This window comes from the organism of the source record quoted next, unplaced genomic scaffold (genome assembly GCF_019419815.1).
Source record: "Pyrus x bretschneideri cultivar Hongxiangsu unplaced genomic scaffold, Pyrus_bretschneideri_v1 Contig61, whole genome shotgun sequence".
Taxonomy (NCBI): Eukaryota; Viridiplantae; Streptophyta; class Magnoliopsida; order Rosales; family Rosaceae; genus Pyrus; species Pyrus x bretschneideri.
The window spans coordinates 2258774-2275527 of record NW_025999800.1 but is presented as its reverse complement, the minus strand read 5'-3'; the positions used below and the strand labels follow the sequence as shown (position 1 = coordinate 2275527).

The following is a 16754-nucleotide window of genomic DNA, read 5'->3' as shown; positions in this document are numbered from 1 at the left end:
TCTCAATTTTGGGAACTTGGAGAAACCTTTTCATCCATCCAAATCCATGGATCCAAGATGCAAGGAATGAAGGCCCTCTCTTTGGGTGATTAGTCTTTGCTTATGCAAAGAGGAATCTACAAAGGTATTGATTTCTCAACTCATTTTGTTTTGAGTTGAGTCTTGATTCACCTATCTACTAGGCTTTGAATTTCATGGGTAAATGTTTTGTTTTAAGTGCATACAAGCATGATTCCGCCTTTAATTGTTAATTGCATGCTATTGATGTTGCTTAAATGAACATGTTTTTCACAAATTTTCCTTCAGGTCATGCATTGTTACATATATATATATATATATATATGCATAAAAACATCTCTTAGACGACCTACATTTTGTGGCATTGACACCATTTTGATGTAAAATGGTAGCACAATGAATCAAAGGGGATGCTCCACACTTTCCATAAATGAACTCAAAAATAGGACATTGTCATGAACACTTCACAGAACATCACATGGGAGTCTCCTTCAATTACGTCACTACCCTGTTAGTAACTATATGTTCAAATACTGCAGGGGAGAGGGAGATAGAGAGAGAGAGAGAGAGAGAGAGAGAGATGAAAAACTTTGAACAGAAGTAGTACTCTTGGGGAGGTCAGAAAACAAATCTAGATAAAAGGGCAATTCAAAAATGCAAGAAGCAAAAACATGAGGGTCCTCTCATTTTGTTTTTTCTCTTCATAAAGACCATGACCTTCCTCTCCTTTTTCTTTTCTTTACATGAAAATAAAGCTCTTGAGTGCAACTTCTAGCATAAATGGATCCCGCTCAAAAACCTCCATTCATAAAAATAGGCCACTCTCCAAATACCCTTTTAACACCATCGCACACACACACCTTCCCTTTTTCCCATGCATGAAGAGATGGACGGTTAATGGAGCAAGAAAGCAACACACATCAATGAGAACAACCAATAAAAAATAAAAAAAAATAAAAAAATAAAAGCACAAAGAACAAAGAAGCTATGTAGACCATTGGATTCCCATCCGTTTTTTTTTTTTCAAAAAAGAAAAAAGAGAGGAAAGCCTTCACGTGGGTGAGGCTTTTGTCCCACACAAAATCAATTTCAGCCCCCATTTAAGAGTCCCTACGATGAGTCCCTATCTGTGGCGATTTTTGTGTGTACTCCAGCGAGACACTATACTATTGGGACAGCTACTCCACCCCATTAGAAGTCCTACAGTCCTTATATATAGGAACATATGGTGGTAAAGACGGCTTTGAGAACTCATATTGGAGATACTTTAAAACCTAAAAGAGAATCTTGTGTTCTAAAAAGAATATTGTCTCTAATAAAAAAAATATCTATAATGCATATCTTAAATTCGAGATATATATTATTACAAATTTCATATCAAATTTGGACCGTTGATTTGTAATAAAAAAAGAAAAAAAGAAAAAAAAAAGCAGCAAGTGATCGCGGGACTCATGCTGCAGCTGCGTCAACAGTTGTGCGAGACCGTTGATTTGTGTAGAAGAATATCATCATCTACTCCAAATGAAAATTTCCTAAATTTTAAAGAACATGGCACGAATTGGATGAAGTTGAATAATTAATTATTATTTATTTGTTTGGTAGGACAAGGGAAAGGCATCTATTTATTCATATGTTTCTCGCATCTGCGACTTTTGCGCTTAGCACAATTATTTGAAGGGTAGTGGACTCTTGGTTAGGGATTTCCTTCTGCGCTTGCGAGCGCGTAGACACGTTTTCAGAAATGAACTTCATCTCTAATTTCTTAGAACAATGATAAGTTCTTTGAATTTGTTTGGTGAATGTTCTTAATCTTGAGTTCTAGACACCTTGAAGACAATAATCTGGATGAATGGCTCGCAGAGGAATTGGACAATTGCCCAGGTATCCGCACTAGTCCACCTGTTTTGTTGAAATCATATTTTGTCATGCATTGTGGTTGAGATCTATTGATTGAAATGTGGACCACCGACCACAATAAGGTTAAAGTTTTTCATGAATGATATTATTGCTTCATTATGAGGGAAAAAAACTATATAGTACTTGCTAGGTGACATGTTTTCTAACTTGACAGTAGCAAGTCTCATACAAGTAAAAGCACAAATTATGTCGAGGCTCCTAGTTTAACGTCCCATTCGAAACAAGCCTCATGCTTCGGAACTTCGTGGAGTATCTGCAGCGTTAAAAAGAAAAATGATAACACGATATGAACATCTACGATGCAAAAGTAAAAGCTCTTGAAAAAACTCTACATAATTAAGGAAGCCTTTATTCAGAATCTGTTCGAAGAAAGTTAAAAAGCACCCACATGATTGTGAATTGGGTAAACATGTGATACTGATATGTTTTAGTAATCTAAAGTTATATACGATTATACATAATTTCATGCAAACTCGTTCAACATGGGTGTTGAATTGGTGTTGAATTACCTGTTTGATATAATTTTGGTGTTTTTTTTTTTTAAAAAAAAAAATTCAATGCTTGTCACAATCAGCTTTAGAGCCCTCCGGCTGTATACAATTTGACAATTTTGGGGATGAATGAATTTTGGAATCGCAAGCGGAAATTCAGCAATTTGTTTTCAAAGTTTGAATCTTTACCCAAGTTGGAATCGCAAGTTGAATAATTTTGCTACAAATTGAGAAATATCGATCATCTATTTTGAATGTGAAATTTGCTAAATGTTATACTGTTGTTACCAACTATTGCACTTAAACGTCACAAGTTGAATGATTAATTATTATTTATATGTTTTCTAGGATAAGGAAAAGATGTCAATTTATACATATGTTTATCGAATTACAACCCTTACACTTTAGTAGCACAATTATTCGAAGAACATCAGTGAACTCTCAGTTAAGGGTTTCCTTCTCAGAAATTCACTTCGTCTTAAATTCTGCTGAACAGTGGCAAGTCTCCTCGATGCATTTGCAGTGATAACCCAACTTGTTGCAATCCTTAGCGACTTTGCATGAAGGGTCGAACTGGAATTTTGCTTCGACCACAAATTGTACACCTGCATAATATTTAGGGTTCTATAGATATAAGTCCATGCAACACTTATTTCGTTGACCAAAACTCATCTCATTTTAAACATCCAAATAAAACCCAAATTTGAAATAAACTTCCATGTAAACAAATAAAATACCTATTATTTTCAAAATATTTACAATTGTGCCACAACACCCTAATTATGTTGATGAATTTAATTATTCACCTTAATTATAGCAAATAAGTGCTTTATTATTACAAAAGTATCTACTTTATACTTGTCTTACCATCATCTATTCCATTTCTTATATTTGTTTGACAATCATTGTAGGTGAATTATTTTGCATGTATACATTAGGCACATTTTGTTATTATTATATCTGTGTGAAATAAATTACCTTTATTTTAAAGTAGAATATAGGTAATAAATTAACTTTGAATCAATTGGCTAAAAACATCCTTTTATTTTGTAGGTAAATTATTTTGCAGATATTATTACATATACTAGGCACATTTGTTATTATTATGTGTTGCTTGCAATCAATCAACATTCATTTATTCTATAGGTAAATTATTTTGCATGTATTATTACATATGTTAGGCATGTTTTGATATTATTATATATATGTGTATGCAAATAACTTAATTAACTTTTGAATCAAACAATATTTATTTATTTATTTTGTAGGTAAATTATTTTGCATGTATTATTTTACTTGGAACTTATATTGTTATTTTACTTGGAGCTTATATTGTTATTTTATATATGTAAAATATTGGTAATTTTGAATAAAATAACATTTGTACATTTGTGAAAAATACTAATTTACCTGTTACAATTATTTGAAAAGGAAAAATAATGCTCATTTTTACATAAATGTGAAAACAACTATATAAGGAATCAAAACTCTAATATCATATCATTTTTGTTATTAATATGCATTGAAATCATGACACTAAAATTTTTCTTTTCCAAATCTGCATAAACATTTCAAAATGTTTAATTGAATGAAATAATATAAAATAAATGTAGATAAGAAGTAATAGACCAAAGTCAATGATATTAGGGGTAATTTAGACATCCAAAAATACCAATTTTGCCAAGTCATACTTAATTATGGATATTGCTTAGTTGGAGCCTAGTCATTGGGTTTTTATTAGAAAATTTTACAATTATGGGTTTTAGTTAAAGAAAATTGAATTCCAAGGGGTATACTCATATTTTCAGTAATATTTACTTGATTATTAACTAGAAAATATATGTGCATGTGGAAAAGATAAGAAAAAGATGGAGAAAAATTGTAAATAAATGTATGCATGGTTATCTACTATTTTATATTAGCAGAGAATTGATATTCTATTGTTCAATTGGATTCACCAAAGCGAATATATTTTTTAGAAACAAAGCCGTGAGAACAGTATCTAAAAACTAAAGAAAGTTGGTGAGAGAACCCATCAGCAACAAAGCCATCGAAGGCAACAAGGCCGTCGAAGCAAATCCATGAGAGGTGGTGGTGTGAACACCCGCACCAAAACTCTACATACTTCCCGCGTCAAAACGCGTTCATGGAAAGTGGCAACATATCCGAAATCATAAGGTTTTGAGGAAATCCATGGAGGTGGAGGGTGGGAAAAATGGGGAAGGGAGAATGGAATTGATGGCTGAGGATTTTGGAGGTTAAGGCACAGATCGGAGACGATGAACGAAAAAAATGCAGGGGAAACTAAACTTGGAAAAAAAAAAAAAGAAAAAAAAAACTCTCACAGGAGAAAGACTCTCACGAGGGAGAGAGTTAGAGAACTCTTAATTTTTTATGTTGTCATGGTTCTCCTCTAAAGAGAGATTGATGACCTAAGAATAATGATTATAATTCCCAGAATTTTGTCTAGAAAATTATTTTCATTTTGGTGTTGGATAATCCATGGGTACAAGAACAACAATTATTGTCTGCAGCTTGAAGCATGAGAACGAAATACTATGATTTGGTCTCAAAATAATTTAGAGGGAGAGGGAGAGGGAGGGAGAGAAAAAAGTGTCGTGGAGAAAAGCGATTTTGGATGGCAGCTTTTGCTTTTCACAGTTCGGCTTTTGAAAAAGTCTTCGGGAATAACTGTCTGCTGAAGGTGAGAAGAGGAGAGGATGTGTGAGATTGTTAGCAGATAGTGCCTTGTGGAATCTTAAAAAGCTCCCACCATTTCCAGCGCAAAAGCTACCAAAATTATGATTAAAAAAATTATTATTAGTATTTTAAAAAATATAATTGTACATTTTAAAATTTTTATATAAAAAAATACTTATATAAAGATTGCACAATTAAATTTTTGAAGTGTCGATAATAGTTTTTATGAAAAATATCCAACATATAGTAATATATTTAAATATATATACATATTGATCGTATTACCAAATGATTTTATAATAGAATATCAACTTTCTTCATAATATCAGAGCAGACTGTCATGCGTGATGCTCAACGTCTACACGTGCTCTATAACATCTTTGTGTTGTCCACATGTTCGGTACACTTAAGAGAGCATGTTGAGAGTATTAATCTCACATCGGAAAACAAAAGACTTTACATGTGCTTACAAATAAATATATTACTTTCTATATTTTCAATTAATTTTACGGAAAATCTGATTTTTTTTTTTGCATATATAAAAATACATATAATATAAATATTCGGCATGATGTAAACAAAAAATTCAAAACAAAATTGTAACAAAGATCCTATCATGGTGGTCATGGTGGTTGGTGACCAAATCCACCATTACTTTCATGTCCTCCTCGACATTCTCACATTCTCATATTTCTTGAAAAAAGAAGATGTTTTTGTAATTTTACTGAATGGCCAAGCGCAGGGAATGTTGGATTCCTTATGGTCTCAGACTCTCAAGCAAGGCATTTCCCTGTTCCACATACTGACCGTTTTGTGTCCAATATTTGAGAAAAATTCAATAAATATCACCGGATAAAATTTAAAAAAAAAAAATGAAATAACACCCGTCGCTAGGTAAATGATATGTATGACTCATAGAAATTTGGTTCTATTTGTAGGAAAGTTTATAATATTATTCAGCATTTTATCTTTTGTTTTCTTGATTACCCAATTAGCGCTCTTAATCGCAGAAGATACAAATTCATTGCTTTATTTTTAATTTTTTAATAATATTTGTCATTCAATGGGGATTATGAGATTATCTTTACAATAGAGAGATTATGTTATGTATCAATTTCAATCTCATTGTTTGTCTATCTTTTTTATCACGTAATTAAAAAAGTAAAATAGTTACGATAAAGATTTACCCTTAGAGTGCTAGAAACAACCAATTTTCTTGCAAGGATGCGAGCACCAAATGGTCCAGGAATGGACGGCCATAGTTAATCCTTGAGATCTAATGGCTGATGGAAATAGAGAATTTTTTTACTAATTTAAATCCATTGTAAAAACGAAAAAGTAGTGTGCATAGTTTCCAAAAAGAAAAAAAATAGTCTGCATTGTGATGAATGAGTGGAAGAGCCCTCAATAAACTTGTAAAGGCTGTAAAAGCAATATATAGGCCATGCATGTGGTATCGTGATGAATGACTCAGCATGGGGTCCTCTACGAATTTACAAATTTTTTTAGTGGTCTTTTTGGGACCGTCTTTGGATTGGTGTTTGTCAAGCTGACTGTAAGGGAAATGATCCAATAAGCTTGTATTTGGAAACCAAGTCCAAATACATACATGCGCTTGCCTTGGCCCTTGGGCTTAGTGTTGGTGTTCTGTTCTAGCATTTTTCTTTTGGATTTAAAAGTGCGAAAACTTAGTGATGTGTTATTACATTATAGTGATATTCATCTTTATTTTGTTATCGTCAAAATCGAATTTGAATCAAATTATTATGACTTGTCCATTATTAGATTTAGCTCACTCTCACACTCGTTAGTACAGGTAAAGTTAAATGTAGCAAAGAACATGAACACTCAAATTCGACTCACGTAAATAACAAAACAATCGACTTATATCTGTTTTAAGTTTGATACCTACCTGTCCCATTAGACAGCGTAGCCTAAATCTACCACTCACCATGTTTTCTTTATTTTGTGCAAGAACAAATAGAGAAAGAAAGCATATTTGGGCTCAAACAACTTTATCTAATTCAAGCAAGGAAGGAAGAGGACATTTATGAAAAACGGAGCCGAGGTTTGTGAGTATCTGCTCACCTCGGGCTTTCAGTTAGGTCCATGTGCAGAAAGAAATTCGTACAAGGAAAAAGTCAGTGGAATCTTTGCCATATATTTATTTTAATATTTCGCCGGGTTTTTATAGTAAGACTTGCTACTGCCTTGAAAGTCTCTACATGCCACCAAAAATAGTAGCTCCACCGATTTCTATCTGACTCGCTTCAACCTCTCTCTCTCTCTCTGTGAAAGAAGCAGAAGCATACAGTCACCGCCTCTCTCTATAAATTCGAGCAGAAGCTCCCCATTAATCACCACTAACCTTCTCAATCACCCTCCCCTCTCTCTCTCTCTCTCTCTCTCTCTCTCCCCCCCTCTCTCTCTCTCTGTGTAAAGAAAGCAGAAGCACAGTCACCTCTCTCTAAATTGGAAGCCGAAGCCCACTCACCTTTAGGCAATCACCCTTCCCTCTCCCTCTCCCTCCGACCCCTCCAGATGATACCACATGGCTTCACTTTTGGTGTTCATAACCTTCTTGTTGCTCCGGCTCTGCACTGTCCAAGCAGTGGTTCTAACGCTGCGGCCTGCAGTCTCCCCCATTTATCCGGTCGACTTACGCCAGGTTCGCCTACGGGATCACGTAAGACCAGTAGTAACTTTTTTTACCAAGTCTCTGTGTGTCCTTACCACTTCTTGAACTACTGAAATTTTGTTTTGTTATGTGTAGGTAAATATCGCCATTTTAAAATCTGTAACTACCGGTATTGGAGCAGGGAGACAAATCTATGAAGTCCCCAGTTTCATCAGGTTTGCCTCTCCCCCTCTCTCCCTCTCTTTCTATCCGTCTTAAATAAAAATCAGAGTAACAGTTATGTCGATTGTTTTTCAGCATGGCCAACGCATTTCCTCCAGTCAGTTTAAATTTTCCCGGTGGTGTGTCCATGTTGCTGAAACCGCAAGAGTATCTTCTGAACACCAGCTTTTTTGTAAGTTTTATCTCCCAGCTCCTGCTGTAAAAATTCTTTTTCAAAGGAGTTGCAATATACATAATTATATTAATTGAAATTGAAGGTTGTTTGAAGTTAATGTGATGAACTTTGTATCGTTTCAGAATGGTGTTACTACTTGGGAGACTGCATTTCAGAAATCTCAGGGACCGGTCACAATCTTTGGAGGTTAGATCCGAATTACTACCTGGTTGTTAAGTTTTAAGGGAAAACACACCTGCTGTTTGTGAAATCATATAGTATGATGTTTTTGCTTCTTCCATTGCAGATATTATTCTCAAAGATAAGATAATCGAATACGATTTAGCACGACAGCGCTTGGGATGGCCAACCCGAGATCGTACGTTTATGAATCTACATGAACTGTTTTTTGTTTTTCTGATTTACGCTGGACTTTACGCTGACCATGTTTTAAAATTAATCTTTCTCAGGTTCCTTGCCTATGGATGGATGTGAACGTAAGTTTTGGCAAAAATGAAGGCAGTAACTTGTTAAGGAACGGATGTACCAACTTGCTAGTTGGATTACTGGAGGTGCAATTGTATTGGATTTTATGTAAATAAACCTCAAAAGTTATAAAACTTCCACTTTCTGTTGTTGAATCTGTCTGTCTGCCTCTGCCCACTTCTGCTAATAATACTCATATACTGTCGATCTTATTAACCAAAATAAACTGAATTAGTTGGAATCAGGTGGGACTTATCTTCAAAACAGTTAGAGGTAGTTGGAGTTAAGTGTAAAGGGTCAAAATGTAAAACTGTGCAACATAGTCTCTATATAAGTATAGTCTTAGAGACTTAGAGACTGAAGATGTAATATTTCCTTTTACTCAGAATATATGATTGAAAGCTCTCTCTCCTCTTCTTCGATTCCTTTAGTTTCTTCTTCTTTAAGATTTCTGTAATTCAATAGCGTTAATAGATCTTGCCATCGATGTACACTTCACAGTCGCGGACCGAATCTTCATTTTCATCAAGAAAGTAATTTGAGGAAGAAAAGAAAAGATGATGAATATATCGATTGAAAAATCGGATTGGAGTGTTGATTGCAGTAAACACTCCAATGCGAATGTTATGGGATCAATAATCGTAAAGGAAGAAAAGAGGGAGAAGTAGAGAGAAAAGGGGAAAGGAGATGAACTAAAACATTTATATTTTCATTCATAATCCTCCAAAAGAGTAAAAGAGACTAAATACATAGAGCCTGAGCAATCTACAACCCGAAATATGTGAATGGGACAACTATACTAAATGGAATAGGCCCAATAGAATGAGGAACCTAACAACTCCATCCCGCCCCGAAAATAGGCTTGTATTCAAGCCTTAAGGGTAAGTACCTGAGAAGGACTGAAGCACCTGCCCCTGATGATTCCAATCTGTTTTTTCTGCTGCCCAGTTTGTGTAGAAAACCAGAATGATACCGGACTTAATTGAATCGCTCAATTCACCAAAGCTCAAGTGGCAAGGTAGCCAATGATTCCATAGCCCAAGCCAGAAGAATAATACCAATCCATTCATTAATGGTACCATGGAGTGTAGCTATCCACTCAATTTCCTCACCCCGCAAGCACTGGGAGTAAAGGAGGAGACTTGGGCTTGGTACCACTACCAAGCTTCTTTTGTAAAAGATAGAATGGATAGAAGGAGCAAGTAAATTCACCTTGGTGAGCAAGGTCAATTGACTGGGCAGTTTGTGGTTGCTCTTTTCAATGGTTTGTGTAATCTTCCTTATCCTCCTGCTCAACATTTTCTCAACATTGTCAATATTTCTCACAACCATGTATATTAGACGCAAACTCATTCCCCCAAAACCAACATGCTTTGAAAGTGTGTTATCAAGTGCTTCCATGGGTATAGCAACAGACTTTTTCCAAATTGATGCAATGAGCAACATTATGTGTTAATCTACTTGTGTGAGTGAGGTTAACCTGTTGACCTGAACGTATTGCCTCTAGGTTTCATATTGTGCTACTGATCAAGAAATATTGATCATCTATTTAGAATGAAATTTGTTAAATGTTGTACTGTTGTCACCAACTAGTACACTCAAACACTAAAAGTTGAATGATTAATTATTATTTATATGTTTGCTAGGATAAGGAAAATATGTCAATTTATTCATATGTTTATCGAATTACAACCCTTGCGCTTTAGTAGCACAATTATTCGAAGAACATCAGTGAACTATCAGTTAAGGGTTTCCTTCTTCAGAAATTGACTTCGTCTTAAATTCTGCTGAACAGTGGCAAGTCACCTTGATGCATTTGCAATGATAACCCAACTTGTTGCAATCCTTAGCAACTTTGCAAGAAGGGTCGAACTGGAATTTTGCTTCGACCCCAAATTTTACATCTATTTTGGATGGCAGCTTTTGCTTTTCACAGTTCGGCTTTTGAACAAGTCTTCGGGAATAATTGTCTGCTGAAGGTGAGAAGAGGAGAGCATGTGTGAGATTGTTAGCGGATGGTGCTTTGTGGAATCTTAAAAAGCTCCCAACATTTCCAGCACAAAAGCTACCAAAATTATGATTAAAAAAATTATTATTAGTATTTCAAAAAATATAATTGTGAATTTTAAAATTTTTATATTACAAAAAATACAAATATAAAGATTGCACAATTAAATCTTTGAAGTGTCGATAATAGTTTTTTTGAAAAATATCGTACATATAGTAATATATTTAAATATATACATATTGATCGTATTGCCAAATGATTTTATGGTAGAATATCAAGTTTCTTCATAATATCAGAGCAGACTGTCATGCGTGAAGCTCAATGGCTACACGTGCTATATAACATCTTTGTGTTGTCCACATGTTCGGTACACTTAAGAGGGCATGTTGAGAGTATTAGTCTCACATCGGAAAACAAATGACCTTACATGTACTTACAAATAAATAGATTACTTTTCATATTTTCAATTAATTTTACGGATAATCTGATTTTTTTTTTGGCATATATAAAAATACATATAATATAAATATTCTGCATGATGTAAACAAAAAATTCAAAACAAAATTGTAACAAAGATCCTCTTATGGTGGTCATGGTGGTTGGTGACCAAATCCACCATTACTTTCATGTCCTCCTCGACATTCTCACATTCTCATATTTCTTGAAAAAAGAAGACGATGTTTTTGTAATTTTACTGAATGGCCAAGCGCAGGGAATGTTGGATTCCTTATGGTCTCAAGCAAGGCATTTCCCTGTTCCACATACATACTGACCGTTTTGTGTCCAAGATTTGAGAAAAATTCAATAAATATCACCGGATAAAATTAAAAAAAAATGAAATAACACCTGTCTCTAGGTAAATGATATGTATGACTCATAGAAATTTGGTTCTATTTGTAGGAAAGTTTATAATATTATTCAGCATTTTATTTTTTGTTGTCTTGATTACCCAATTAACGCTCTTAATCGCAAAAGATACAAATTCATTGCTTTATTTTTAATTTTTTTAATAATATTTGTCATTCAAAAGGGATTATGGTATTATCTTTACAATAGAGAGATTATGTCATGTATAAATTTCAATCTCATTCTTTGTCTCTTTTTTTCATCATGCAATTAAAAAGATAAAATAATTACGATAAAGATTTACCCTTACAGCGCTAGAAACAACCAATTTTCTTGCAAGGATCCGAGTACCAAATGGTCTAGGAATGGACGGCCATAGTTAATCCTTGAGATCTAACGGCTGATGGAAATAGAGAATTTTTTTACTAATTTAAATCCACTGTAAAAACGAAAAAGTAGTCTGCATAGTTTCCAGAAAAAAGGAAAAGAAAGTAGTCGCATTGTGATGAATGAGTGGAAGAGCCCTCCATAAACTTGTAAAGGCTGTAAAAGCAATAGGCCATGCATGTGGTATCGTGATGAATGACTCAGCGTGGGGTCTTTTTGGGACTGTTTTTGGATTGGTGTTTGTCAAGCTGACTGTAGGGGAAATGATCCAATAAACTTGTATTTGGAAACCAAGTCCAAATACATACATACGCTTGCCTTGGACCTTGGGCTTAGTGTTGGTATTCTGTTGTAGCATTTTTCTTTTGGATTTAAAAGTGCAAAAACTTAGTCATGTGTTATTACAGTATAATGATATTCATCTTCACTTTTAAGTGAGAGGTCTTTCATTTGTTATCACCAAAAACGAATTTGAACTAAATTATTATGACTTGTTCATTATGAGATTTAGCTCACTCTCACACTCGTTAGTATATGTAATGTTAAATGTAGCAAAGAACGTGAACACTCAAATTCGACTCACGTAAATAACAAAAACGATCAACTTAGTTTGATACCTAACTGTCCCATTAGACAGCGTAGCCTAAATCTACCACTCACCATGTTTTCTTTATTTTGAGCAAGAACAAATAGAGAAAGAAAGCATATTTGGGCTCAAAACAACTTTATCTAATTCAAGCAAGGAAGGAAGAGGACATTTATCAAAAACAGGGCCGAGCTTTGTGAGTATCTGCTCACCTTGGGCTTTCAGTTAGGTCCATGTACACTTCATTTATCTGAAACTGAACCCGTTAAAGTATTAAAAAAAAAAAAAAAAAAAAAAAAGTAGTCTGCATTGTGATGAATGAGTGAAAGAGCCCTCCATAAGCTTGTGAAGGCTGTAAAAGCAATAGGTCATGCATGTGGTATCGTGATGAATGACTCAGCCATAATGATATTCATGTGTTATTCATTTTTCTTTTGGATTTAAGAGTGCAAAAACTTAGTCATGTGTTATTACAGTATAATGATATTCATTTTCACTTTTAAGTGAAAGGTCTTTTATTTGTTATCGCCAAAAACGAATTTGAACCAAATTATTATGACTTGTCCATCATGAGATTTAGGTCACTCTCACACTCGTTAGTATAGGTAATATTAAATGTAGCAACGAACGTGAACACTCAAATTCGACTCACGTAAATAACAAAAACGATCAACTAGGTTTGATACCTAATTGTCCCATTAGACAGCGTAGCCTAAATCTACCACTCACCATGTTTTCTTTATTTTGTGCAAGAACAAATAGAGAAAGAAAGCATATTTGGGCTCAAAGAGACTTTATCTAATTCAAGAAAGGAAGGAAGAGGACATATAAGAAAAACGGAGCCGAGGTTTGTGAGTATCTGCTCACCTTGGGTTTTCAATTAGGTCCATGTGCAGAAAGAAACTCGTACAAGGAAAGAGCCAGTGGAATCTTTAACGTATATTTATTTTAAAATTTTGCGGGGTTTTTATAGTAAGACTTGCTATTGCCTTGAAAGTCTTTACATGCCACCAAAAATAGTAGCTCCACCGATTTCTATCTGACTCGCTTCAACCTCTCTCTCTCTCTCTCTCTCTGAAAGAAGCAGAAGCATACAGTCACCGCCTCTCTCTATAAATTGGAGCAGAAGCTCCCCATTAATCACCACTAACCTTCTCAATCAACCTGCCCTTTCTCTCTCTCTCTCTGTGAAGAAAGCAGAAGCACAGTCACCTCTCTCTAAATTGGAAGCCGAAGCTCCACATTAATCACCACTCACCTTCAGTCAATCACCCTTCCCTCTCACTCTCTTTCCGACGCCTCCAGATTATACCACATGGCTTCACTTTTGACGTTCATGACCTTCTTGTTGGTCGGGCTCTGCACTGTCCAAGCCGTGGTTCTAACACTGCGGCCTGCAGTCTCCCCCATTTATCCGGTCGACTTACACCAGGTTCGACTACGGGATCACGTAAGACACGTGAGAATATTCGAACATTTTATCGGCGGCTGGGTCAACATAACGATGTCCTATGATGTTGTGTTCGAAAACATCGGGTATGTACATTGCTTTAACTTATATTTTTATACGTACTGCCCATCTACAACTTTTGATGTAAACTTGTTTCTTATTATGTAGGATGTATTTTACTAAATTGGAGTTGGGCTCTCCTCCTCGAGAGTTTGAGGTGTTGTTCGACACCGGCAGCGATCTTAGTTGGGTTGCATGCAGCTCCTGTGCCGATTGCCCCCGGTCTAGTGGGCTTAGAGTAAGTCGCAATTGAAGAGCTCTTTTAAGATAGACTAACTCATATTTTTTTTTACACAAAAACCCCCGTATTAATAAACGTCAAAATAAAACCCAAATTTTAAATAGGTTGCCATAGACATATAAGTGACCTATTGTTACAATTTATTTACAATCTATACCACAAACACCTATTATTAAATTTGTTATTATGCCATTAAATAACCCACACAATCTAGCCAATAAAAGATAGTTGGCTTCTTTACGTTTTTTTAAATGTTTGTATTACTTGTTCAACAATTATACCTGCAAGGCTACATATATACATTAATCTATGCATTTTGAGCTTATCGTAATTTACCTAGATGTACACTAATTTACTTATATTGTGTGTGTGTGTGTGTGTGTGTATTCATTAATTTGCTTAAATTGCATATTCACTAATTTACCTATTAATTTTGTTTGGCATTTTGAGCTTATAATGATTTACGTAGATGTACATTTTTTGAGTAATTCACCTACATTAATTTACCTAAATATTGCATATTCACTGAGGCTGTAATCATTGTATAGGCAATTTATTTACCTTTTTTTTTTCTTTTCCCAATATTAGTTTGTAGGTACCTAGTACACTTATAATATGGTTAATTTACCTATATTTTCATGTACAACAATTTACTTAGCACCAATCTAATCCATGGCATTTTACGTGCCTCAGATCCCAATAAATTTTTATGATATTACTAGCTCACAGACTGCGAAATTGGTGAGTTGCTCGCGCCATAAGTGCAATGGCTTAGGAGCCACGTGCTCTAAGACTAACCAGTGCAATTATCATGTCAAATATGGAGATGGAGATGAGGTTGACGGTTATTATGTTTCCGACGTCATCCACTTTGACATGTTAACCTCCCAATTTAACTCTTCGGAGTTCATTGTTTTTGGGTAAGCTTTTAACTTTATTGTTTTTCACCAACTTTTATTGAGTAGGAAAACATAATAAGAGACTTACATTAATCACAATTGTTTTTTAATTGAAATAATAGGTGTACTGAGAATATGTCGGGTCTATTAACAACCAACAACCTTGCATTTAGTGGAATAGTTGGGTTCGGCCCTGGACAACTATCCGTTATTTCTCAGTTATCCTCTCGAGCGTCAACTCCGAAAGTTTTCTCTCATTGTCTGAGGGGAGACAGAGGTGCAGGGGGTGTGCTTGCTCTCGGCGAGGTAATAGAGCCGAGAATAATCTACACTCCTCTTATCGGATCAAGGTAAGTCTTTAGCTAACTTACTTATGTGATTTTCTTTTACTTAACTATTTTTTTTTCTTTGACTAACTCAATTGACTTCTTACTGGATTTTTAGGCACTATAATGTAGAGCTCGAGAGTATTTCGGTCGATGGGAAAGTGTTACCTGTTGATCGAAAAACATTTCGAGACGTACTTGTTGATTCCGGTACAACACTGGCTTACCTTCCTGAAGTAGCCCTCACTGCTTTCATTACCGCTGTAAGTTTACTAATTAACTTTGCTTTGATGGGTTTTTTATGGTTTAGCAATGGCAGAAAAGTAGTAAATTTTTTTACCAAGTCTCTGTGTGTCCTTACCACTTCTTGAACTACTGAAATTTTGTTTTGTTATGTGTAGGTAAATATCGCCATTCCAAAATCTGTAACTACCGGTATTGGAGCAGGGAGACAAATCTATGAAGTCCCCAGTTTCATCAGGTTTGCCTCTCCCCCTCTCTCCCTCTCTTTCTATCCGTCTTAAATAAAAAATCAGAATAACAGTTATGTCGATTGTTTTTCAGCATGGCCAACGCATTTCCTCCAGTCAGTTTAACTTTTCCCGGTGGTGTGTCCATGTTGCTGAAACCGCAAGAGTATCTTCTGAACACCAGCTTTTTTGTAAGTTTTATCTCCCAGCTCCTGCTGTAAAAATTCTTTTTCAAAGTAGTTGCAATATACATAATTATATTAAATGAAATTGGAGGTTGTTTGAAGTTAATGTGATGAACTTTGTATCGTTTCAGAATGGTGTTACTACTTGGGAGATTGCATTTCAGAAATCTCAGGGACCGGTCACAATCTTTGGAGGTTAGATCCGAATTACTACCTGGTTGTTAAGTTTTAAGGGAAAACACACTTGCTGTTTGTGACATCAATAGTATGATGTTTTTTCTTCTTCCATTGCAGATATTATTCTCAAAGATAAGATAATCGAATACGATTTAGCACGACAGCGCTTGAGATGGCCAACCCGAGATTGTACGTTTATGAATCTACATGAACTGTTACGACTTAGAGACTGAAGATGTAATATTTCCTTTTACTCAGAATATATGATTGAAAGCTCTCTCTCCTCTTCTTCGATTCCTTTAGTTTCTTCTTATTTAAGATTTCTGTAATTCAATAGCGTTAATAGATCTTGCCATCGATGTACACTTCACAGTCGCGGACCGAATCTTCATTTTCATCAAGAAAGTAATTTGAGGAGGAAAAGAAAAGATGATGAATATATCGATTGAAAAATCGGATTGGAGTGTTGATTGCAGTAAACACTCCAATGCGA

At 35.0% G+C, this 16754-nt stretch overlaps 2 protein-coding genes and 1 long non-coding RNA gene across 6 annotated transcripts; 2 read left to right on the top strand and 1 right to left on the bottom strand.

Moving 5' to 3' along the window:
- Positions 1-2484: 2484 nt before the first annotated feature.
- Positions 2485-5139, bottom strand: LOC125471792. Its single transcript, XR_007253877.1, has 2 exons — positions 4459-5139; positions 2485-3031 (listed from the first exon to the last, which is right to left on the bottom strand). It is a non-coding gene; the product is annotated as an uncharacterized LOC125471792 (long non-coding RNA).
- Positions 5140-7334: 2195 nt separating this feature from the next.
- LOC103942018 lies at positions 7335-9048 on the top strand. Of its 3 annotated transcripts, none has more exons than XM_048572424.1 (6): positions 7335-7812; positions 7900-7979; positions 8062-8133; positions 8284-8347; positions 8448-8519; positions 8611-9048. In XM_048572424.1, exons 1-5 carry the CDS (start codon positions 7678-7680, stop codon positions 8469-8471), a joined length of 375 nt encoding a protein of 124 aa, XP_048428381.1. In that variant the 5' UTR covers positions 7335-7677; the 3' UTR covers positions 8472-8519; positions 8611-9048. The 3 variants fall into 3 exon arrangements, with proteins under 3 accessions (XP_048428381.1, XP_018501720.2, XP_009350494.2); XM_018646204.2 differs by having other exon boundaries at positions 7340-7794; positions 8062-8158; XM_009352219.3 differs by having other exon boundaries at positions 7341-7812; positions 8062-8158.
- Positions 9049-13476: 4428 nt separating this feature from the next.
- On the top strand, positions 13477-16633 carry LOC108866863 (aspartic proteinase 36-like). Of its 2 annotated transcripts, none has more exons than XM_048572422.1 (9): positions 13477-13989; positions 14072-14201; positions 14898-15124; positions 15226-15453; positions 15548-15692; positions 15831-15910; positions 15994-16065; positions 16216-16279; positions 16379-16633. In XM_048572422.1, exons 1-9 carry the CDS (start codon positions 13769-13771, stop codon positions 16400-16402), a joined length of 1191 nt encoding a protein of 396 aa, XP_048428379.1. In that variant the 5' UTR covers positions 13477-13768; the 3' UTR covers positions 16403-16633. The 2 variants fall into 2 exon arrangements, with proteins under 2 accessions (XP_048428379.1, XP_018501721.2); XM_018646205.2 differs by having other exon boundaries at positions 13576-13989; positions 15994-16090.
- Positions 16634-16754: the final 121 nt, after the last annotated feature.